Here is a 25,175-nt window from a genome sequence, read left to right as displayed (position 1 = left end):
TAATGAGGTCTCTTTTTAAAAAAAGTTGGAAAATTTATTGGTGACGTCGTGAGGTCTCTGTTTGGCGACCTCATGAGGTCTCTACAAAAAAGTCACCTACATTATAGCGACCTACCGTTGAGGTCTCTTTTTTAAGTCTCTTTTTACAATTTTTTTAGTAGCGACGTTTAATTTATATTTGATTAAGGAATAATATAATTATAAGTAAGATTAAATAAATAAGAGTAATCATTTAAAATTTATAAATAAATGCAATTGTCCCGATATTTTTCAATCTTGATAATTATTTTCTCGACGCGAATTTTATTGCTACAATATGATTGGATTTAGAAGTATTCCTTAGTTAGTTTCAAAAATTAAATAACGTTTATATACAACAATGACAGAGACAAGACCCATATAGTTTTAAAAAATACATTCTCTCATACTTATTTTAATGTTATGTCAAACATATACTTACTCGATTTTATTGTTTGTGTTGAGGTAGAGTTTAATTTTTTTTAGTTGCTTATATCTGATCCGACCCATTTATATTTGATCCGCCCTACCCACCCCGCTTATATGAATACTAATAGTATGCTTACTTATCTTTTTTAACCCCCTCGATGGAAATCCTGCATCCGCCACTGCTCTAGAGTGCTTTGTCTAGTTCGCTTACTTTGCTGTTCAATTATTAGGTGGGAAAAAAAAGTGTTTTCTAACATGACCCCACCAACAATAACATTATTTACGTAATGTAACAAAACAAGAGCTCTATATGAAGGTTCTTGTCTAGTTCTCTCTATATATACACTTATGAGTAAACCTTCTTCATACAAATTAGAAGAAAACACACAAATCTTCAAAATCATGACAACATCTATTCCCAAATACTTAAAAGATCAAGAGGGCTTAAGTGAAGAGCGTAAGATTTTTTTCTCAGCCTTACCAAAAGAAAAAGGATGGGTGGAATCGTATATTTATAACTATCAAGGTTTTTGGGCATCGCCAAGAATAATTCAAGGTGTGATTGCATGTCAACAACAATTTCAAGCTCAAGATAGTGATATCATCCTTGTTACACCTCCTAAATCGGGAACCATTTGGTTAAAATCTCTCTTATTTGTTTTAGTGAATCGAATGAAATATCCTGTTTTTGAACAAAATCACCCTTTACTTGTTAAGAACCCTCATGATCTTATTCCATTCTTGGAAATTAGTTTCTATGGTGATGGTCTTGTCCCTAATTTTGCATCCTTCACTTCACCTAGACTCTTGTCAACTCATTTGCCCTTTGCTTCATTGCCAAAATCTGTCCATGATTCAAAAACCAAACTTGTTTACTTGTGCAGGAATCTTAAGGACACTTTTATTTCTATGTGGCATTTTACAAACAATTTAAGACTTCATCACAAAGATATACATCCCATTGATGAAAAATTTGAATCTTTTTGTAAGGGGGTGAGCCCTTATGGTCCGTTCTGGAATCACATATTGGATTATTGGAAACAAAGTTCAGAAAAGCCTAACAAATTACTTTTCTTGATGTATGAAGATATTAAAGTGCAGCCCAAACTTCAGCTTAAGCGCTTGGCTGAATTTTTGGAATGTCCATTTTCCATAGAGGAAGAAAATTGTGGAGTAATTGATGAAATATTAAGAATGTGTAGCTTTGAGAATTTGAGCAACTTGGAGGTGAATACAAATGGAAAATTGTCAAGTGGAGCAGAAAATAAAGTGTTCTTTCGTAAAGGAAAAGTTGGAGATTGGAAGAATTATATTACCATAGAAATGAGTGAGAAACTCAATCATATTATTGAACAAAAATTCCAAGGATCTGGAATAAAGTTTTCATACATCTAATTAGGCATTAAGACACTTGCAGTTCTTGTCTGTGATACCTATAGCCTTATGTTGTTTACTGCGTTCCACTTCTCTCATTGTTTTATTGATGTTACTGTCTTCCTTTGTTGATTATATAATATCTTTCGTATTGGATGGTATGTTATATACACTGTTTTCCTCGCCTTTTACTTGGATTTGATGTACTTCAGCTGAGGGTCTTTCGGAAACAGCCTCTCTACCTCCACGAGGTAGTGGCAAGGTCTGCGTACACTCTACCCTCCCCAGACCCCACTTAGTGGAATTTCACTGGGTATGTTGTTGTTGTTGTTGTAATTAGGCATTAAGATTCTATGTCAATTGAATGCAATTATTTGCTGTAAAAGTCAATGTTGAATTGAAGTAGTTGTATTTGAGATTAATAATGTAATAAGAACATACTGCAAGAGTTTTATTGTAGTACTGATACAATTATGTTCACAACTTAAATTGTTGAAAAAATATGTATAAAATCATATATCTTTAATTGGTTGCAAACGGTGCTTTTCATAGTACGATCGTTTTCCTTTTTTATTTTGAGAGTGTCTAGTATTCGTATCGAAGCCGATTAATTTTGATTAGAGCTATGTAGAGCTTTATTTGGGAGAAAACACTTTCTATCAAATCATCAAATATACTTTTTTACTATGCTTATGTTTGTCCAAACAATTTTTTCCACTTCTATTCAACAAAGAAATTTTGAAACACCATTTAACTATATATCAGATTGATTTTTTGAAGTTTTTATTTTATTTTATTTTTTGAAGATGAATTTCAAGTTTGAAAAAGATGCTCTTGCTATTTTTTCTACTTTATAAAATAAGGTATGATAAATTAAATAACTTATTGGTATTTCTCCTTCCATTTCCTTTTTAATTCTTTTTTTTCAAATGATTGCAAAAGGTATATCTTGAAGGATTAGTGAAACAATAATGCATTTTAACAAATTACTAAATTGACCCTAAATAAATTAAGCTAATGAAGAGTACAAATCATCTTATATCAAACATCAACCAACTTTATCAGTATCTACCTAGTTTTTACACTATTTTATTCCTCCACCCCACACACCCATATATATATATATATATACACATCTTGCATTTAATTTTTTTTATGGGTAGTTAATTTATTAGTTGGAGTTGTAAAATTTAAAATGGATATATATTTATTTTATAGGAAAAATTACTGAAATACACGTCTTATGTTTCCCTTATTTCCAATATTCCCTTCTATTTCTAAAAACCTCTAAAATCTCTTATTTCTTTAATGTATCCGAGCTATATATTAATGTATTCGAGCCAATATTTTATGTATCCGAGCTACATATTATGTATTCGAGCTAGTTTTTAATGTATCCGAGCTACATATTATGTATCTGGTTTATGTTATCATGTATCTGAGATACTCTTTAATGTATCCAAGCTACATATTATGTATCCGATTTGTGTTACTTTTTAAGGGATTAATGTAATTACAAACTAATGAGGGATAAATTGTAATTTCATATTAAAACTATAGGATTTATGTAAGTCTTATTTTACTATATAAGAAGAGAGAATAAGTATTCACCACAAGTCAACATGTGTTCCAATAAAAAGAGGGAATAACCAATATATTTATAAAAAGAAATGACATATAAAATAAAATGGACAAAGTATTGGTTTTTCAAAATGGAAAAAGGACAAAACACATATAAGATTAAAAGACATATAAAAAAAAGTTGGTTTAACTCTCAAACATAAAAAGTTATGTTATTAAAAACTTTAATAAAAAGTACTATAATTTACAATAAATAATAACTTAAAATATCTACAAGACAACCAAAAAAAGACTAATTTTTGTACTGCTTCTGTCACATAAATTAGGATTGGGATGATTTTAAAATTTTAATTTTGGTTATACATTATTAAATAGCCGAAAAATTGAATGATATAATTTTTTTAAAAATAACCGAATGAATCGTCCTATCGATAACCCTAATGTTACTTCTACTCTGTTTATTTTTACTTAAATTTAGAAAGATATGCTTCATTTCTACCCTCAATCTTATCGCTACATTTATTTGCTATTTAAAATTGAAATTAAAAAGACAAATAACAAATAAGTTTCTATATTAGCTCACTTATGAGCAAAATATATTATAACAATCTTTACAAATTTTATAACAATACATATGTAACGACCCGCTAGGTCGTTTTGAAAACTATAGCTATTTTGACTTTTCTTGTATAAAAAAAATTATAAATGGAAATTTTGAACTATTTATTTAATTACTATTATCTGATTGGTAGTTAATGGGTCAACTCTCTCTAAAACTTATTAATGATTTATATCATTAGGTCACATAGGTGATAATAGGTTAGTGGGGTTTTCACGGTTAATACACTCTTATTTTAGAAAAGAAAGGAGGTGGAGGCGGAAACTTACCATAGGCGACCAACGAGAGGAAAAAGAAAACAATAATCATTGCTCAGGTGAAAACAAGCAATTTCCATTCTTTTCAATTCTACATATTGTAGTATGTTGTCAGAGTGCTTTGGATTGTTGTTATTATTATATTGTTATATTGATGGTTGATATCAAAGTGGAAAAAAAAAATATTTGCATCTGTTCAAAGTCCTTATAGAGGAATGAAAACTTCTTCTTTTTTTTAAGAAAATTAATTTGTATCAACCTAAAGAAAGCATTTAATTCCCATTAATGGTTCATCATTCTAAGGGTGGGCATTGATCGATGGTTACGAATTATTTTCATGGAAAACATGTAGTCGGAAGCTGCCAGGTAAAAGAAAATATAATTTAAATTGATATTGTTGTGTGTGTATGTGTTGACGGGTTGGAACTATGTAGAAGTTATTGTTGCCACCAACAAATCGGTGCTAGAAAGATTTCGGATGGGATTTATCATTAATGGGTATGGATTTGTGTTGATAAGATTTAGGCTGGAAAATAAATAATATAGTTAAAGTTAAAGAAAGCAAATTTTGGAAATTGACACTATACTGTATGATGGTTTTTTTGGTATGATAAGTTAGTTGTAAATTAGGAGTTGGTTAAGAGATATGAGTGTGTTTGTGGGTCTAGGATAGATATATAATAATATGAGTGTGAACTCGCGTGCTTACAATAATTGGCATAATTGGTAGATTGGGGACGTTCCGAAGCTTTGCAAAAAGGGAAGGAAAACTCTTGAGGATCTGTGGCACGTGTTCGGCATTCAAGGTATGTTAAGACTTCAGACTTGTTGGAGGACGTTTTTCCTAATTAAAGATTAAAAAAGGAAATAGACAATGGGTAAGGGCGAAAGATGGGGGTCTCGTACCAATGGTGTGACGGGCATTGGTACGAGTACCGGTGTTATAAAGGGAAAGTTTATTACTATAGAATGCAGATTTTAATCCGAGAATGCCAAAGCATATGGGCATTAGCTGATATATTGTTGACTGATTATTTCGTGTGATTGTGTTCTTATTTGAACTCGTATACTTGTGATGGTTGAGGTGGTTATGTATTATGCTGATATTTGATTGATTAAGATGCATCATCATCCCCTTTATTTGAGATTATATTGTGCACATGCATTGACATGAGATTGAGTATAAGTTGGGCACGTGGAGATCGTCCGTGCTGGGGATGGTGAAATGCTAAGATTTTATTTTGGGCACGTGGAGACCATCCGTGCGAAAATTGTTTGATTTTATGATAGTGCATTGAGATTGTCCGCACAGACACGTGGAGATCGTCCGTGTCGGTATATGGACCTCGCGAGTCCCCTATGGGTCATGAACTCTCGATGTATTTCCGAGGAGTATCATGTATATACGGTTGAGAGAGTACTTGGCATTCCGAGGCATATCATTTCATGGTGTCGCATTGCACTGCATCTCATTACATTATTTATTATTGTTGATTACGTGCTTTATTGGTGGTTGTAATTATGTGAAGTTGATTATCCTTATTTTGGTGAAACTCGACTGGTAAGCGTACTATAGACTTGTATAAGTAAAAGACTTATTTTTGTATTATTTAAACTCATGTCACTACTTCTTCGTTGTCGGTCTATGAGATATGCTGGGTACACGTGGTTTCGTACTCATACTACACTTGTTGCACTCTTTGTGGTGTAGATTCGATTCCGAGTACGAGCACATCTCGTGGAGCTTTTTGAGTCCGAGCTTGGAATATCTTGGAGTTGTGGTGAGCTGTTTGGCTGTTCCGTGGCCCACACCTCCTTCTACCTTTTATTTATTCTGTTATTTTAGTATTCAGACAGAATATCTCTTATGTTTGGATTTGTCATTTAGTTTCAGACTTGCATCATATTTAGAAGCTCTTGTACTTATGACACCAAATTCTTGGGTAGTATTTTAGCTTTCCGCGTTTCATATTATAAAGAACTTACTGTTGGAAATTTTTACTCATTGTTTACCTTTTTACCTCATTAGTTAATCATACTTGGTAAATCTGTTGGGTTTGGCTTACCTATTGGTTGGGAACATAGGTGCCATCATGACTTGTTGATTTGGGTCGTGACAACATAAACTATACTCCCTCCGTCCCATATTAGATAGGCACTTCCAACTTTACACGGTGATTAAGAAATCATTAATAAATTGGAAGACTTCACCATTTTGCCCTTTGTTTATATCAATGCACATTGAAATGAGTTACAAAAAATACACATACAATATAGGAATGGTCATATTAATTGTAGGGGTAAAATGGAAAAAAATTAATTAATTCTATCCTAATTTAATAAGTGCTCAAATAATATGAAAAAAATATTTTTAGTAAGATTCTCATCTAATATGGGATGGAGAGAGTATTAGTTTTTGAAAATGGAAAAGGACAAAACACATATAAAATTAAAAGACATATAAAAAAAAAAGTTGGTTTAACTCTCAAACATAAAAAGTTGTGTTATTAAAAACTTTAATAAAAAGTACTATAATTTACAATAAATAATAACTTAAAATATCTACAAGACAACAAAAAAAAGACTAATTTTTGTACTACTTCTGTCACATAAATTAGGATTGGGATGATTTTAAAATTTTAATTTTGGTTATACATTATAAAATAGCCGAAAAATTGAATGATATAATTTTTTTAAAAATAACCGAATGAATCGTCCTATCGATAACCCTAATGTTACTTCTACCCTGTTTATTTTTACTTAAATTTAGAAAGATATGCTTCATTTCTACCTTCAATCTTATCGCTACATTTATTTGCTATTTAAAATTGAAATTAAAAAGACAAATGACAAATAAGTTTCTATATTAGCTCACTTATGAGATAAATATATTATAACAATCTTTACTAATTTTATAACAATACATAAACTATACTCTCTCCATCCCATATTAGATGGACACTTCCAACTTTACACGGTGATTAAGAAATCATTAATACATTGGAAGACTTCACCATTTTGCCCTTTGTTTATATCAATGCATATTGAAATGAGTTACAAAAAATACACATACAATATAGGAATGGTCATATTAATTGTAGGGGTAAAATGGAAAAGAATTAATTAATTCTATCCTAATTTAATAAGTGCTCAAATAATATGAAATTTTTTTTTTTAATAAGATTCTCATCTAATATGGGACGGAGAAAGTAACAATATAACTTTATTAAAGTTGGGCCCGGGCATCGCCCGGACTTTCTTTACTAGTTTATATATATATATATATGAACAAATTAGCGCTTAAATGCTAAATGGTTGTTGCAAACACCCTTTTTTATCCGAGCGGTTCAAAATCGAACACAAACCGATAAATCAAATAAAAAAAGCTATTGGTTTAAAGGTTTTATTTTTTGTATTATTGAATTATCGATTTTTAACGATTTGAGGTTTTTTTTTCTTAACGGATTAATCGATAATCTAATAGTAAATTCAAAAAAATTATATTTATAGGATTCACAATATAAAATCCTTGACTTTTAATTTAGATTCATATTTTTATTTCTGACAATTATAAACTCTTGATTATTCTCTAATGTGTTAGTGTTATTTTTTAGCGAGATTCACTCTTAATCCTTACTCCTACCTAATAAAGTTTGAGAGTATTTTTTTTTATATAGTGAGATGATAAGAATCAAAGTCAGACAAGCCCTAGGATTGGACTCAAGCTAGCTCAATTATTGCTGTCACATGGTTGGTGATTAGCTCTATATATTTATTTAATTATTGCTATCACATGGCTTGTGATTTAGCTCTATATATATTCAATTATTGCTAGATATTAGATGTCGTATCAGTACGGATGTAATATATGTTAATTTTTATTCTCAATTTATGTGATATTTATGAATTTTGGAAAGTCAACTTATTTTTTGGTATGTTTTTTCAAAAATATTTTAAGTTGTTAATTTATTATGATTTGTAATTTTTTTTACGTCATTTTCGAATAATATATGTTACTCCTTTTGTTTCAACTTATATTACACATACGGAATTAGGAGAGTCCACCAAATTTATTATATGTTCTTTTAAGTATTTTCAGTTGTTAATTATAGTATGGTTTACGTAACTTTCAATAATATATATTGTTCTATCTATTCAAATTCATGTGTCATCGATAACATTTTAAGAGTCAAATAAATTTTTTTCTATTTTTTTTTAAAAATATTTTAAGTTGCTAATTAATGTGATTTAATATATATATGAGTAAATCTTCAACCTACAAACTAAACGAAACATTTCTCTATACACTTTAAAACATGTCAAAGTCTCAAACTTCTCCTCAAATTCCTCCCAAGTATTTACAAGAAGATGAACTTAGTGATGAGTGTAAGAAATTGCTCTTGACTCTACCAAAAGAAAGAGGATGGCTTGTATCACATATCTACAATTACCAAGGTTTTGGGCAACACCAAGAATCATTCAAGGTGTGATTGCTTGCAACAACAATTTCAAGCTCAAAATAGTGATATCATCCTTGTTACAATTCCTAAATCAGGAACCACTTGACTAAAAGCACTTTTATTTGGTTTAGTAAATCGAGTAAAACATCATATTTTTGAACAAAATCACCCTTTACTTATTAAGAATCCTCATGATCTTGTTCCATTCTTTGAACTTACACTCTATGTTGATGGGCAAGTCCGTGATTTCTCATACTTCACCACACCTAGACTCTTGTCAACTCATTTGCCCTTTGCTTCATTACCAAAATCTGTCCAAGATTCAAAAACCAAACTTGTTTATTTATGTAGGAATCCTAAGGACACTTTCATTTCTATATGGCATTTTGCAAACAACTTAATACTTCATCACAAAGATACCAATTCCATTGAAGAATTGTTTGATCGTTTTTGTAAAGGGATAAGCGTTTATGGTCCATTTTGGGATCACATGTTAGATTATTGGAAACAAAGCATAGATCCTAACAAAGTATTTTTTTTTTATGTATGAAGAAATTAAAGAACAACCAAAAATGCATCTTAAGCGTTTGGCTGAATTCTTGGAATGTCCATTTTCTATAAAGGAAGAAAATTGTGGAGTTGTAGATGAAATATTGAAAATGTGTAGCTTTAAGAATTTGAGCAATTTGGAGGGGAATACAGCTGGGAAGTTGTCAACTGGAGAGAAAAATAAAGCGTTTTTTCGTAGAGGAGAAATTGGAGATTGGAAGAATTATTTTACTACAGAGATGAGCGAGAAACTCAATTATATCATTGAACAAAAATTTCAAGGATCTATACTAAGATTTTCATACATTTGATTAGGGGTTATTTTATTTGCTTCGAAAGATAATATTGGAGTATATGTATTCGAAAAATAAAGGTTATTTTTTCAAATGATTGAAAAAGGCATATCTTGAAGGATTAGTGAAACAATAATGCATTTTACCAAATTACTAAATTGATCCTAAATAAATTAAGCTAATGATTAGTACAAATCATCTAATATCAAACATCAACCAACTATATCAGCATCTACCTAGTTTTTACACTATTTTATTGCATTTCATTTTTTTTTATGGGTAGTTAATTTATTAGTTGGAGTTGTAAAATTTAAAATGGATATATATTTACTAATATATATGAACAAGTTAGAGCTTACATGCTAAATGGTGGTTGCAAACACCCTCTTTTATCTGAGCGATTCAAAATCGAACACAAATCGATAATGCAAAAAAAAAAGTTATTGGTTTAAAGGTTTTATTTTTTTTATTATTGGATTATCGATTCTTAATAGTTTGAATTTTTTTTTTTTAACGGGTTAATCGATAACCTAATAATAAATTTAAAAAAATTATATTTATAGAATTCGGTATATAAAATCTTTAACTTTACATTTAAATTCATATTTTTATTTTTGACAGTCGCAAACTTTTAATTATTCTCAAATATGTTAGTGGTATTTTTGAGGAAGATATTTATATCGTGAAATAAGAATCATAAAGTCAGACAAAGCCCTAGGATTGGACTCAAGCTAGCTCAATTATTGCTATCACATGATTGGTGATTTAGCTCTTTATATATTCAATTATTGCTATCACATGGCTGGTGATTTAGCTTTATATATATATATTCAATTATTGCTATCACATGGCTGGTGATTTAGCTTTATATACATATTCAATTATTGCTGTCACGTGGCAGGGTGATTTAGCTCTCTACATATACACTAAATATTAGGTGTCCGTGCCATACAAGCGTAATATATACTCCCTCCATTTAAGAAAGAATGACATCCTTTCCTTTTTAGCTAGTTTAAAAAAGAATGACCTTTTTCCTTTTTTGGTAACATTTTATTTTTAGTTTTTCACGTGACATATTTAAGACCACAAGATTAAGGGCAATTTTGTATATTTGACATAGCTTTAATTTAGGACCACAAGATTCAAAAGTCTTCTTTAATTTCTTAAACTCCGTGCCGAGTCAAACTAGACCATTCTTTTTGAAACGGAGGGAGTATTAATTTTTAATCTCAATTTATGTGATACTTATAAAATTTGGAGAGAACTAATTTTTTGATATGTTTTTTCAAAAATATTTCAAGTTGTTAATTTGTTATGATTTGTAACTTTTTTTTTACATCATTTTCGAATAATATGTGTTACTCCTTTTGTTCCAACTTATATTACACATACGGAATTAGGAGAGTCCACCAAATTTCTTATATGTTCTTTTAGAAGAAAACACTCAATCTTAAAAACCATGACAACATCTCTTCCCATATACTTACAAGATCAAGAGGGCTTAAGTGAAGAGTGTAAGAATTTTTTCTCAGTGTTACCAAAAGAAAAAGGATGGGCAGGATCGTATATTTATTATTATCAAGGTTTTTGGGCATTGCCAAGAATAATTCAAGGTACGATTGCATGTCAACAACAATTTCATGCTCAAGATAGTGATATCATCCTTGTTACATCTCCAAAATCAGGAACCACTTGGTTAAAATCTCTTTTATTTGTTTTAGTGAATCGAATGAAATATCCTGTTTTTGAACAAAATCACCCTTTACTTGTTAAGAACCCTCATGATATTATTCTATTCTTGGAAAGTAGACTCTATGGTGATGGTCTTGTCCCTAATTTTGCATCCTTCACTTCACCTAGACTCTTGTCAACTCATTTACCCTTTGCTTCATTGCCAAAATCTGTCCAAGATTCAAAAACCAAACTTGTTTACTTGTGTAGGAATCCTAAGGACACTTTTATTTCTATGTGGCATTTTATAAACAATTTAAGACTTCATCACAAAGAAATACATCCCATTGAAGAAAAATTTGAATCTTTTTGTAAGGGGGTGAGCCCTTATGGTCCGTTTTGGAATCACGTATTGGATTATTGGAAACAAAGTATAGAAAAGCCTAACAAAGTACTTTTCTTGATGTATGAAGAAATTAAAGTGCAGCCCAAACTTCAGCTTAAACGCTTGGCTGAATTTTTGGAATGTCCATTTTCCATAGAGGAAGAAAATTGTGGAGTGATAGATGAAATATTAAGAATGTGTAGCTTTGAGAATTTGAGCAACTTGGAGGTGAATACAAATGGAAAATTGCAAACTGGAGCAAAAAATAAAGTGTTCTTTCGTAAAGGAGAAGTTGGTGATTGGAAGAATTATTTTACCACAGAAATGAGTGAAAAACTCGATCATATTATTGAACAACAGTTTCAAGGATCTAGAATAAAGTTTTCATACATCTGATTAGGCATTAAGATTCTATATGTCAATTGAATGCAATTATTTGTTTTGAAAGTCAATGTTGAATTGAAGCAGTTGTATTTGAGATTAATATTGTAATAAGAACATACTACAAGAGTTTTATTGTAGTACTGATACAATTATGTTCACGACTTAAATTGTTGAAAAAATATGTATAAAATCATATATCTTTATTTGGTCGCAAATGGTGCTTTTTATTGTACGGTCGTTTTCCTTTTCGATTTGAGAGTGTCTAATATTCGTATGAAAGTCGATTAATTTTTATTAGAATTGTGTAGAGCTTTATTCGAGAGAAAGCACTTTCTATCAAATCATTATACATATATTTTTTACTATGCTTATGTTTGTCCATACAATTTTTTCCACTCCTATTCAACAAAGAAATTTCGAAACACCATTTAATTTTGTATCAGATTGATTTTTTAAAGTTTTTATTTTATTTTTTGAAGATGAATTTCAAGTTTGAAAAAGTCGCTCTGGCTATTTTTTCTTCTTTATAAAATAAGGTACAATAAATTAAATACCTTATTGGTATTTCTCCTTCCATTCCCTTTTTAATTCTTTTTTTCAAATGATTGCAAAAGGCATATCTTGAAGGATTAGTGAAACAATAATGCATTTTAACAAATTACTAAATTGACCCTAAATAAATTAAGCTAATTATGAGTACAAATCATCTTATATCAAACATCAACCAACTATATCAGCATCTACCTAGTTTTTACACTATTTTATTTCCCCGCCCATGCCCCCCACCCCCACACCCATATATATATATATCTTGCATTTATTTTTTTTTATGGGTAGTTAATTTATTAGTTGGAGTTGTAAAATTTAAAATGGATATATATTTATTTATAGGAAAAATTACTGAAATACACGTCTTATGTTTCCCTTATTTCCAATAGCCCCTTCTATTTCTAAAATCCCTTATTTCTTTAATGTATCCGAGCCAGTATTTAATGTATCCAAGCTACATATTATGTATCCGAGCTAGTTTTTAATGTATCTGAGATACATATTATGTATCCGGTTTATGATATAATATATCTGAGATACTCTTTAATGTATCCGAACTACATATTATGTATTCGGTTTGTGTTACTTTTTAAGGGATTAATGTAATTACAAACTAATGAGGGATAGATAGTAATTTCATATTAAAACTATGAGATTTATGTAAGTCTTATTTATATATATATGAACAAGTTAGCGCTTAAATGCTAAATGGTGGTTGCAAACACCCTTTTTTATCCAAGCGATTCAAAATTGAACATAAACCGATAATTCAAATAAAAAAAAGTTATTGGTTTAAAGGTTTTATTTTTTGTATTATTGAATTATCGATTTTTAATGATTTGAGATTTTTTTTCTTAATGAGTTAATCGATAACCTGATAGTAAATTTTAAAAAATTATATTTATAGGATTCAGTATATAAAATTCTTGACTTTAAATTTAGATTCATATTTTTATTTCTGACAATCGCGAACTTTTGATTATTCTCCAATAGTGTTGTTTTTGAGCAAGATGCCATCTTAATCCTTACTCCTATCTAATAAAGTTTGAGAGACTATTTTTATATCTGAAATGATAAGAATCATAAAGTCAGACAAGCCCTAGGATTGGACTCAAGCTAGCTCAATTATTGCTATCGTATGGTTGGTGATTTTGTAAAGACCCATAAGGCCATTTTTGAAAATTTTCGTAAAATTACAGTTTTACCTCTCTCAATAGTTGTCCCAATTCATTTAGAATTAGTAGGTGAAGTTGGTTTGGAAATTTATGAGCTATTTGTTAATTACAATTGTTTAGCTGCCGGGTAATTTTAAATAATTAATTTTAATTGATAGCTAATGAGCTAAATCCATTATTTATTTAATAAAATAAGTAGTAGGGCTTGTCAGTTTTTAATACTTAAGTATTAAGAAAAGAAGAGCAGAATAGAAACTCACTTGGAGGCGTGGAGTCAGAGGCGTGGAACCGACTTAGCTAATACAATGCTGGTAAGGAAATCTCAAACTTTCATATTAATTGTAACCATATCGTTAGAATATAGAATGCCAAGTATTAAAATACAATTTAATTGAATTAGGAAGGGAAATTTGGCAAAGTTGAAATTGGAATTTAGAATTTGGAAGTACGTTCTTTTGACAATTTGAGGAGACAAGAGTTAGGCCATTATTGGCTAATGATGGATAAGATTGAGGTGTTTATTCTAATGGCATAATGTAATCATTGCTCTGAATTGATAAGTTTTAGGAATTTCGTGATTTTTGCCTCATATGGTCTCGTCATGGATTTTCGTAAACAGTTAAATTACCGAAGTTGGTAGTTATTGTTTTATTATCAGATTACAAAATAATTTTTTGATATATTGAGATAAGTAATTAAATATTATGTGTATTATATTATATATATGAATATCATTAGATTTATGATATTTGAAGGATTTGGAACTTAACCCTAGACTTGAAAATTTGAAAAAAAAAAAAAGAGTTGAAAGAGTTGGCACCAAAAACTAAGAACTTGATCATAGATTCGTGCACTATGATTTTTGGGTCTATGTTAGACATATAGTGATACGAGTGTTGTTAGTTTAAAATCTTACTGTGATTATTTACTTGAATAGATTGCTTTGAGTTGGAAGTTCAACGAGATGGGAAGACTTGAGACCCGGAGTGATTGTTCAATTAATTAAGGCAAGTGGATTTCTAAACCCTTGTTAAGTGTATGGAATTCATGTATTTCCTTGTAATATGTGTTTAGGGTAATGAGGCTTGGTGATGGGTTGACTTGTCCACATTGATTAATTCTAATGATGAGAAAGGGATAATAAAAGGCAATGTGATCAATTGTTTGTGTGATGTGTTGAGAATTGTTTGAAAGGCTTGTTGAATCACTGTTGATGTTGTATCCTGATTGTGTTGTTGTGAATTGTGCAATGTTATGAAAATGGTCATCTCCTCATTATTTGTGTGAACATGTCATTTGCATTGTTCTGAGACATGGTTCTGACAAGTGTTATGTGCATTGAGAAAGAATAAGAAAATAAAGAGGATGTACCATTTCGAGGGATGTATCGCGCGCCGCGATGGATACTATATTTCGAGGGATGTGTCGCGCGCCGCGACGGATACTATATTTCGAGGGACGTATCGCGCGCCGCGATGGTTACTATTATCGAGGGTCGTATCGCGCGCCGCGATGGATGCATGGACAGATATGTCCCCCATGAGTCCCGGACTGAGAGACAGCGGGTGTGTATCATTAGGTCAGGCATGCATCACTATACTTGACATTGCATTTCATTGCATTGCACTTCTTTATTATTGGTGAACTTGATCTTGTGTGTTGTTGATCTTGTGAGTGCCTTTCTATGGAACTTGTGACTGATGAATATTGAGCTTGTTGTTGAAGATATGTAATTGTTAGAGTGTTGTGTTGAGCTATGTGCTTTGTAAACTGTGAACTGTTAGGTTGGGCTGGTTTTATACAGTTTGTAGTTGTGAAGGTTCGGTTGGGGTGTAAGGAGTACTTGTATTCTATCCCCTTAGCTCGTGTTTAGAGGTTTACTTGCTGAGTACCGTGTGGTTTGGTACTCATCCCTTGCTTCTACAAATTTTTGTAGGTTACGAGCCTGGATTTTTGTGGTACTTGTCATTCTTTTCTTTTCCAAGTCTTCTGGGAGATTTGTGAGGTTATTGTTTGTCTTCTCAGTGATCATTCTTACTCCTATTTATGATATTGTTCTATTCTAGAGACAACATCATTTGATATTTACGTTTTCTTTCAAATCTATTATAATACTTTAAAGGCTTGTGCATGTGATAACCAGATTTTGGGGGTATTTTGAGTTAATTATGAAATTTCCTCATTTTATTGTAATGGGTGAGTGTTAGGCTGACTTGTCTTGGTGGGATAAGACAAGTGTCATCACGTCCATTTTTTGGGTCGTGACAGATTTAGCTCTATATATATATATATATATATTCAATTATTGTTATCACATGGCTGGTAATTTAGCTCTCTCTATATTTATAATACTAGATATTAGATATTCGTGCGGACGTAATATATGTTAATTTTTAATCTCAATTTATGTGATACTTATGAAATTGGAGAGTCAACTAATTTTTTGGTATGTTTTTTCAAAAATATTCTAAGTTGTTAATTTGTTATGACTTGTAATTTTTTTTAATGTCGTTTTCAAATAATATATGTTACTCCTTTTGTTCCAACTTATATTAGACATACGGAATTAGGAGAGTCCACCAAATTTCTTATATGTTCTTTTAAGTATTTTCAGTTGTTAATTATAGTATGATTTATGTAACTTTCAATAATATATATTGTTCCATCTATTTAAATTCATGTGTCACCGATAAAATTTTAAAAGTCAACTAAATTTTTTCTTTTTTTTAAAAAAAATATTTTAAGTTGTTAATTAATGTGATTTATAATACTTTAACGTCATTTTAGTTATAATAGAATATTTTAAATTGTTAATTATTGTGATTTATAGAATTTTTAAACATACCTCGTATGTTTAAGAGTAGTGTTTTGTAGACTCTTATTAGATACTATAAATATTTTAGGTTGTTAATTATTGTAATTTATAGCGTATGTTACGTAATTTTCTAATTTACAATAAAATATTTTAAGTTTTGTTACTCATAATTATTTATATTATCTTCAACGTAATCTTTGAATATACGATTAATTAAAAAAGAAAGTAAGACTCTCATTAGATAGTATAAATATTTAAGTGTTTAATTATTGTAATTTATAGTGTATGTTACGTAATTTTCAAATTTATAATAAAATATTTTAAGTTGTTAATTAGAATAATTTATAGTATCTTCAATATAATCTTTGAATATACGATTAATTAAAAAAAATAAGACAAATAAATTAAAATAGAGTGGAAAAACAACAAAATTTGAACAAATTTAAGTAGGTAACATTTTTGTAATAGACAATTCAGAAATTGAGTAATTAACATTTGTGAGGCAAGAAATAAAAGAAAGGAATGGAATTGTCAAATGGAATTAACATTTTCGGCTCAGGCAAGTTAAAAAAATATATATAAACGATTTTTTATGTCAAATGATAAGAATGTACAACCATAAAGAAGCTGGGTATAATAATACAGAAAATACCCATATTGCCCCTGGCTAGGAAAGCAGACATATTGACGAACAACTGCTTCCCTAGTCTCTTATATATAGTAGTAAGATATATATGAGTAAATCTTCAACCTACAAGCTAAACGAAACACTCCTCCATACACTTTAAAACATGTCAAAATCTCAAACTACTCCCCAAATTCCTCCCAAGTATTTACAAGAGGATGAACTTAGTGATGAGTGTACGAAATTGCTCTTAACTCTACCAAAAGAAAGAGGATGGCTTGCATCACATATCTATAATTACCAAGGTTTTTGGGCAACACCACGAATCATTCAAGGTGTGATTGCTTGTCAACAACAATTTCAGGCTCAAGATAGTGATATTATCCTTGTTACAACTCCTAAATCAGGAACCACTTGGCTAAAAGCACTTTTATTTGGTTTAGTGAATCGAGTGAAACATCCTATTTTTGAACAAAATCACCCTTTACTTATCAAGAACCCTCATGATCTTGTTCCATTCTTGGAATTTACACTCTATGTTGATGGACAAGTCCCTAATTTCTCATCCTTCACCACACCTAGACTCTTGTCAACTCATTTGCGCTTTGCTTCATTACCAAAATCTGTCCAAGATTCAAAAACCAAACTTGTTTACTTATGTAGGAATCCTAAGGACACTTTCATTTCCATGTGGCATTTTGCAAACAACTTAAGACTTCATCACAAAGATACCAATTCCATTGGAAAAGTGTTTGATCTTTTTTGCAATGGTGTGAGCGTTTATGGTCCATTTTGGGATCACGTGTTAGATTATTGGAAAGCAAGTATAGAAAATCTTGACAAAGTACTTTTCTTGATGTATGAAGAAATTAAATTACAACCAAACATTCAGATTAACCGCTTAGCTAAATTCTTGGAATGTCCATTTTCTATAAAGGAAGAAAATTGTGGAGTTGTAGAGGAAATATTAAGAATATGTAGCTTTAAGAATTTGAGCAATTTGGAGGTGAATACAACTGGAGAGGAAAATATAGTGTTCTTTCGGAGAGGAGAAATTGGAGATTGGAAGAATCATTTTACTACAGAGATGAGTGAGAAACTCAATTATATCATTGAACAAAAATTTCAAGGATCTGGACTGAAATTTTCATACATTTGATTAGGGGTTATTTCATGTGTTTTGAAAAATAGTATTGGAGTACATGTATTTGAGATATGCGTATTTGAGATTAATGTAACAAGAACATATATATCACAAAAATGCTACTAGTAATATAATGGTACTGTTTTTGATGTTCATTAATCAATACTCAAATTATTACAAATTATGTATTAAATTCATATTACTTTGTTTTGTCATGGACAAAAAGGGAACAACACATATACTCACGTTTAGAGAGACCACAAAATTAAATAACGACTTGTAACGATCCATTCGATAACCGTTTTGACACTTATTATGGGTTTGAAATGTGAATTTTGAGTTGTGGGGTCGGGTGACATGAGTCTCGAGGCATTCAATGCGTTTCAGAGAGAAAACGAAAAACTAGATGTAAGGACAAAAAAATTGATTAAAAACAACATTTGAGGTAAATGGACTTGAAATAGAGGTTTGAAAGTTCTTATAAATCCAGATAATGATTCAGAACTTAGATAGATAGTTTGAATGAGTCTCTAAGAACTCTGGAGCAATTTGAACACTTGTGTAATTTTAAAAAAAAAATCATCACTCGTGTTCTTCAAAAGATGGATTAAATAGATGTTCAAAAAGTTTGTTCAAGCGATAATTAAGTGGATTTGTTTTCAAGGCATTATCGACCTCAATGTTCAAGAAATTGATATACAAGATTAGAATGCATCATTTCTTAGATATTAAGTGATTAAGTAAAATATCTGATGTACTCTTTCTCTTTAATCAAGGTTTTATTCAATTAAACTTTTCTGATAAAATTTTTAATAAGACAACTAACAATTTTATTACTAAATATGTGTATTTTTTTTTCGTTACTAATTTTTTACCCATAGATATGCCTAATTAAGAGCTATCTCTGAAGTGCTTTGTCTAGTTCTCTTGCTTTGCTTTTCAATTATTAGTTGGGAAAAAGAAGTGTTTTCTAACCTGACCCCACAACAACAACATTGTTAATGTAATGTAACAAAACAAGAGCTTTATTTGAAGTTTCTCGTCTAGTTCTTTCTATATATACACTTATGAATAAACCTTCATCATACATATTAGAAGAAAACACTCAATCTTCAAAATCATGACATCTCTTTCCAAACACTTACAAGATCAAGAGGGTCTAAGTGAAGAGTGTAAGAATTTATTCTCAAATGTGTTAGTTATTATTTTTTAGCAAGGTGCATTCTTGTCTAGTTCTTTCTATATATTCTCAAATGTGTTAGTTATTATTTTTGAGCAAGGTGCATTCTTAATCCTTGAGAGGCTATTTTTATATCTGAAATGATAAGAATTATAAAGTCAGACAAGCCCTAGGATTGGACTCAAGCTTAGCTCAATTATTGCTATCACATGGTTGGTGATTTAGCGCTCTCTCTCTCTCTATATATATATTCAATTATTGCTATCACATGGCTGGTGATTTAGCTCTTTATATATTCAAGGTCTAACCCATCAGTGACCCTTTAAAGTTGGCACGAAGTTTCACTTAGACACCTCAAGTGAACAATGTTCATTTTAGACACCTCATGTAGGGTCTCGCTGTGTCATTTTGACACTCTTTTGCAATCAACAAAAATATATGTGGTGTGTGTTACACTCGTGAATGACGTGTACAGTGTCGAATTAAATGACGACATTTGTCAAAAACAATTTGTAGATAATGAATTTTGAGTAAAAATACAAAGTAACCAATGACTCAATGACACGTGGATTTTGCCCAAATAATTTTTTAAAAACAAATTAAATCAATAAAATCCCGACATGACCCCCCCACCCCCCACCCCCACCCCAATTGTCTTCTCCAAAAACCCATACTCATTTGCAGAAAAATCTGTACATACCCGTTCCCCTACCCCATTGTCTACTCCAAATACCCCATCTCTTTTTGCTAAAACATCTGGGCACCTACATACTCTTTCTTTTTTATTAGTGTCTTCTTCTTAAAAAAAATAATCTTTTTTGCCCTAATTAGCAAGTTTATAATTCACCAAAAATTAAACTTACTCCTCTTTAAATATTAAAATCTTTCAAGAAAGAATCTCATGAATAATTTAATATTTAGTCTTGAAATGGGTCTATTCCTAAATTTCTAAAATAGTTTCCATCATTTTTCATCATTTTACTGTAACTATTTTTATTCACCATGTTGGATTTAAGTTTGCAAAAATGGTGGTTGAAAATGGGAAAGAAGAAGAAAAAAATAATTAAAAAATCAACTAAATAGGTTTTTCACGCGCGCTCAATAAGTGTATTACACTCACTAAGCCATGCAAGCAAAACGTGTCAAAATGACATAGTGAAACCCGACATAAGGTGTCTAAAATGAACAAAGCCCAGTTAAAGTGTCTAAATGAAAATTAGTGCCAACTTTAAGGGGTCACCGATGGGTTAGGCTTATATTCAATTATTGCTATCACATGGCTGGTGATTTAGCTCTCTATATATATACTAGATATTAGGTATTCGTGCCAGTACAAAAGTAATATATATTAATTTTTAATCTCAATTTATGTGATACTTATGAAATTTGGAGAGTCAACTAATTTTTTGGTATGTTTTTTCAAAAATATTTAAAGTTGTTAATTTTTTATGATTTGTAATTTTTTTTACGTCATTTTCGAATAATATATGTTACTCCTTTTGTTCCAACTTATATTACACATACGGAATTAGGAGAGTCCGCCAAATTTCTTATATGTTCTTTTAACTATTTTCAGTTGTTAATTATAATATGGTTTACATAACTTTCAATAATATATATTTTGAAAAATAATATTGAAGTACATGTATTTGAGATATGCGTATTTGAGATTAATGTAACAAGAACATATATATCACAAAAATTCTACTAGTAATATAATGGTACTGTTTTAGATGTTCATTAATCAATACTCAAATTATTACAAATTATGTATTAAATTCATATTACTTTGTTTTTTCATGGACAAAAAGGGAACCACACTCTATACATATACTAACGTTTAGAGAGGGCACAAATTAAAGAACGACTTGTAACGATCCATTCGATAACCGTTTTGACACTTATTTTGGGTTTGAAATGTGAATTTTGACTTGTGAGATCGGGTGACATGAGTCTCGAGGCATCCAAATGTGTATCAGAGAAGGAAACGAAAAGCTAAATGTTAGGCCAAAATATTGATTAAAAACAACATTTGAGGTAAATGGACTTGAAATAGAGGTTTGAAAGTTCTTATAGATCCAGATAATGATTCAGAACTTAGATAGTTTGAATGAGTCTCTAGGAAGTTTGGAGCAATTCGAACACTTTTGTAATTTAAAAAAAAATCATCACTCGTGTTCTTCAAAACATGGGTTAAATAGATGTTCAAAAAGTTTGTTCAAGTGATCAGAATCAAGCGGATTTATTTTCAAGGCATTATCGACCTCAATGTTGAAGAAATTGATATACAAGATCAGAATGCATCATTTTCTAGATATTAAGTGATATTTTAATCAAGAATAGTAAAACATGTGATGTACTATTTTCTCCTTTAATCAAGATTTTATCCAATTAAACTTTCCTTAAAAAAAATTTCATGAGACAACTAACAAGAGCTCTATATGAAGTTTCTTGTCTAGTTCTCTCTATATATACACTTATGAGTAAACCTTCTTCATACAAATTAGAAGAAAACACTCAAATCTTCAACATCATGACAACATCTATTCCCAAATACTTACAAGATCAAGAGGGCTTAAGTGAAGAGTGTAAGAATTTTTTCTCAGTCTTACCAAAAGAAAAAGGATGGGTGGAATCGTATATTTATAACTATCAATGTTTTTGGGCATCGCCAAGAATAATTCAAGGTGTGATTGCATGTCAACAACAATTTCAAGCTCAAGATAGTGATATCATCGTTGTTACACCTCCAAAATCGGGAACCATTTGGTTAAAATCTCTTTTATTTGTTTTAGTGAATCGAATGAAATATCCTGTTTTTGAACAAAATTACCCTTTACTTGTTAAGAACCCTCATGATCTTATTCCATTCTTGGAAATTAGTTACTATGGTGATGGTCTTGTCCCTAATTTTGCATCCTTCACTTCACCTAGACTCTTGTCAACTCATTTGCCCTTTGCTTCATTGCCAAAATTTGTCCATGATTCAAAAACCAAACTTGTTTACTTGTGCAGGAATCCTAAGGACACTTTTATTTCTATGTGGCATTTTACAAACAATTTAAGACTTCATCACAAAGATATACATCCCATTGAAGAAAAATTTGAATCTTTTTGTAAGGGGGTGAGCCCTTATGGTCCGTTCTTGAATCACATATTGGATTATTGGAAACAAAGTACAGAAAAGCCTAACAAATTACTTTTCTTGATGTATGAAGAAATTAAAGTGCAGCCCAAACTTCAGCTTAAGCGCTTGGCTGAATTTTTGGAATGTCCATTTTCCATAGAGGAAGAAAATTGTGGAGTGATTGATGAAATATTAAGAATGTGTAGCTTTGAGAATTTGAGCAACTTGGAGGTGAATACAAATGAAAAATTGTCAATTGCAGCAGAAAATAAAGTGTTCTTTCGTAAAGGAAAAGTTGGAGATTGGAAGAATTATATTACCATAGGAATGAGTGAGAAACTCAATCATATTATTGAACAAAAATTCCAAGGATCTGGAATAAAGTTTTCATACATCTAATTAGGCATTAAGATTCTATGTCAATTGAATGCAATTATTTGCTTTAAAAGTCAATGTTGAATTGAAGTAGTTGTATTTGAGATTAATAATGTAATAAGAACATACTGCAAGAGTTTTATTGTAGTACTGATACAATTATGTTCACAACTTAAATTGTTGAAAAAATATGTATAAAATCATATATCTTTAATTGGTCGCAAACGGTGCTTTTCATAGTACGATCGTTTTCCTTTTTTTTTTTTAGAGTGTCTAGTATTCGTGTCACGATCCGAGCCTACACCCTGGACGTGGCCAGCACTCGAAGACCATTGCTGGTCCCCAAGCGAACCCTCATCCTGGCTGACTACAAGTGGAAAACTGATTCAAGCATACAAAGCTTAAAAACTGAAATAAAAGTTCATAAAACTTAAATACAAACTTTAAGTCCAAAGAAAACTCTGTATAATAAAATATATACAACTCGCCATAAAAAGGAAACTTTAGTCTTTAAAACATTTAATAAAATAAATGATACAGACTTCTCAACTATACTGACTATCTATGAAGCCTCTAACTGATAAAGATGGAGGTCGGGACAAGACCCACGACATCCTAACAATTGATATAACTGAAAGGTAAATGAAATCCTCCGAAACCAAGGAGGCTCACCATAGCTAACTCGAACTCTCGGATGTATCAACGAAGCTCCTGTTGATGATCCTGAATACCTGTGTCTGCATCATGAAAAGATGCAGGCCAAATGGCTCAGTACGTGGAATGTACGAGCATGTAAGGGGAATTCTAAAACATAAACATAAGCTTGAAACTTGATAGAAATGAAACATACTTACCTCTTCTCAAACTTACTCAACTCAAGGAATACTCAAGGATACTCAAAACTACTCAAACTTACTCAACTCAGAAGTATTCAAAGATAAGATACTCAACTCAAGGATATGATATTCGACTCAAAGATATGATATTCGACTCTGGATACTTAACTCTGGATACTCAACTTTGAATACTCAACTTTGAATACTTAACTAAATATAACTGAACTCATTTCAATATAATGCAATTTAAAACAAGTGCAATATAAAGAAACAAACTGTTTAAAAACATGCTGTCAAATCTGTGTGTATGCAAGGATACAACATAACTCTGAAATGTTTATAAAAATACAATAAACTGATGTATATAAAAATACAATAACTTCTGTGGGAGTTTCTCTAACCGACAACCATCACATAAGAGCTATAGTGATGATACAGCGATCTACCACACGCTGTCAGCGCATCCTATACCCGGCCAAAGGTATAGGACCTGAACTGCCTAATGGATCCACTAGTCTATTTTGAAAAAGGTTCATCTAAAAAGTATGACCCTTTTCTACCCATGGTGGCTACATGGTTTATGGAGGCTGTGAGTTGTCTAAACTCTCTCCCATATCGGTGCTCAATACTACTCCCAAAAATATACTAGCTCTTATGTTTTAAAAACATACTTCTTTCTGCTGATTTAAGATAATTGCTCAAAAACTTAGCTCAAAGGCTATCTTGGAAATCTCAGTTTCCCTACTTGCTTCATTTAAAAAGCTATTACTCTTTTTTGAAAACTAGCCCGAAGGCCCTTTGGAAATCTCAGTTTCCGTTCTTATTTAAATGTGAAAACATTTATAAACTCTTTGGGAATTCTTAGTCCCCATATACTTTTGAAGAAAAAGACTTCAAACTTTACTCTTTACTCTTTACTGAACTCAAAACTTAAGTCTTAAAACAAAGTTAAAACGTTTGTAAAAGACTTCTTAAAATATGGTTCATACCGAATTATGGACATGAACTACTCAATGCAAGGTTTTCAATAACCATAGATAGAACTCAAATACTTGGAACTCAAGAACTTCAATGATATTACTAATTTCAAGAATGCTCAACTCAGAGGGTTCGTGCGGAATTATAAGCATGAACGATTCAACTCAAAGACTCAAAGATACTTCTCTTCTCAAGACTGCTCGACTTATATGATTCATGCGAAATTATGGGCATGAACAATTCAACTCAAAGACTTTATGGGTAACATGTAATAGTCCCATGCTTAGAAATATAATCTCAAAGGGGATTAGGAACTCAATACTCAAGACTTAGAACTTGAAGATACTACTC

The 25,175-nt window shown here is 30.7% G+C and overlaps 3 protein-coding genes across 6 annotated transcripts in view; all 3 read left to right on the top strand.

The window, feature by feature from the left end:
• Positions 1 to 808: 808 nt before the first annotated feature.
• Positions 809 to 25,175, top strand: part of LOC125867428 (cytosolic sulfotransferase 12-like) — a 60,761-nt gene continuing 36,394 nt past the window's right edge. For 2 of the 4 annotated variants that reach the window (XM_049547931.1, XM_049547932.1), the window contains exons 1-2: positions 809 to 1,003; positions 11,194 to 11,864. In XM_049547931.1, the coding sequence (XP_049403888.1) occupies positions 850 to 1,003; positions 11,194 to 11,864 (825 nt within the window). In that variant the 5' untranslated portion in view covers positions 809 to 849. Of the gene's footprint in view, positions 1,004 to 11,193; positions 11,865 to 21,969; positions 22,196 to 25,175 lie in introns of those variants that run through there. The other 2 variants (XM_049547930.1, XM_049547927.1) reach the window with 2 other exon arrangements.
• The window catches only part of LOC125867431 (cytosolic sulfotransferase 12-like), a 69,748-nt gene continuing 53,142 nt past the window's right edge, over positions 8,570 to 25,175 (top strand). The window contains exons 1-2 of the mRNA XM_049547934.1: positions 8,570 to 8,733; positions 11,164 to 11,193. Of these exons, the coding sequence (XP_049403891.1) occupies positions 8,595 to 8,733; positions 11,164 to 11,193 (169 nt within the window). The 5' untranslated portion in view covers positions 8,570 to 8,594. The remainder of the gene's footprint in view (positions 8,734 to 11,163; positions 11,194 to 25,175) is intronic.
• LOC125867438 (cytosolic sulfotransferase 12-like) lies at positions 17,331 to 18,426 on the top strand. Its single transcript, XM_049547938.1, has one exon. It carries the CDS (start codon positions 17,351 to 17,353, stop codon positions 18,341 to 18,343), a length of 993 nt encoding a protein of 330 aa, XP_049403895.1. The 5' UTR covers positions 17,331 to 17,350; the 3' UTR covers positions 18,344 to 18,426.

The sequence above is a fragment of the Solanum stenotomum genome, chromosome 6 (assembly GCF_019186545.1).
Source record: "Solanum stenotomum isolate F172 chromosome 6, ASM1918654v1, whole genome shotgun sequence".
Taxonomy (NCBI): domain Eukaryota; kingdom Viridiplantae; phylum Streptophyta; class Magnoliopsida; order Solanales; family Solanaceae; genus Solanum; species Solanum stenotomum.
This window is presented reverse-complemented; position numbering and strand designations above follow the sequence as displayed.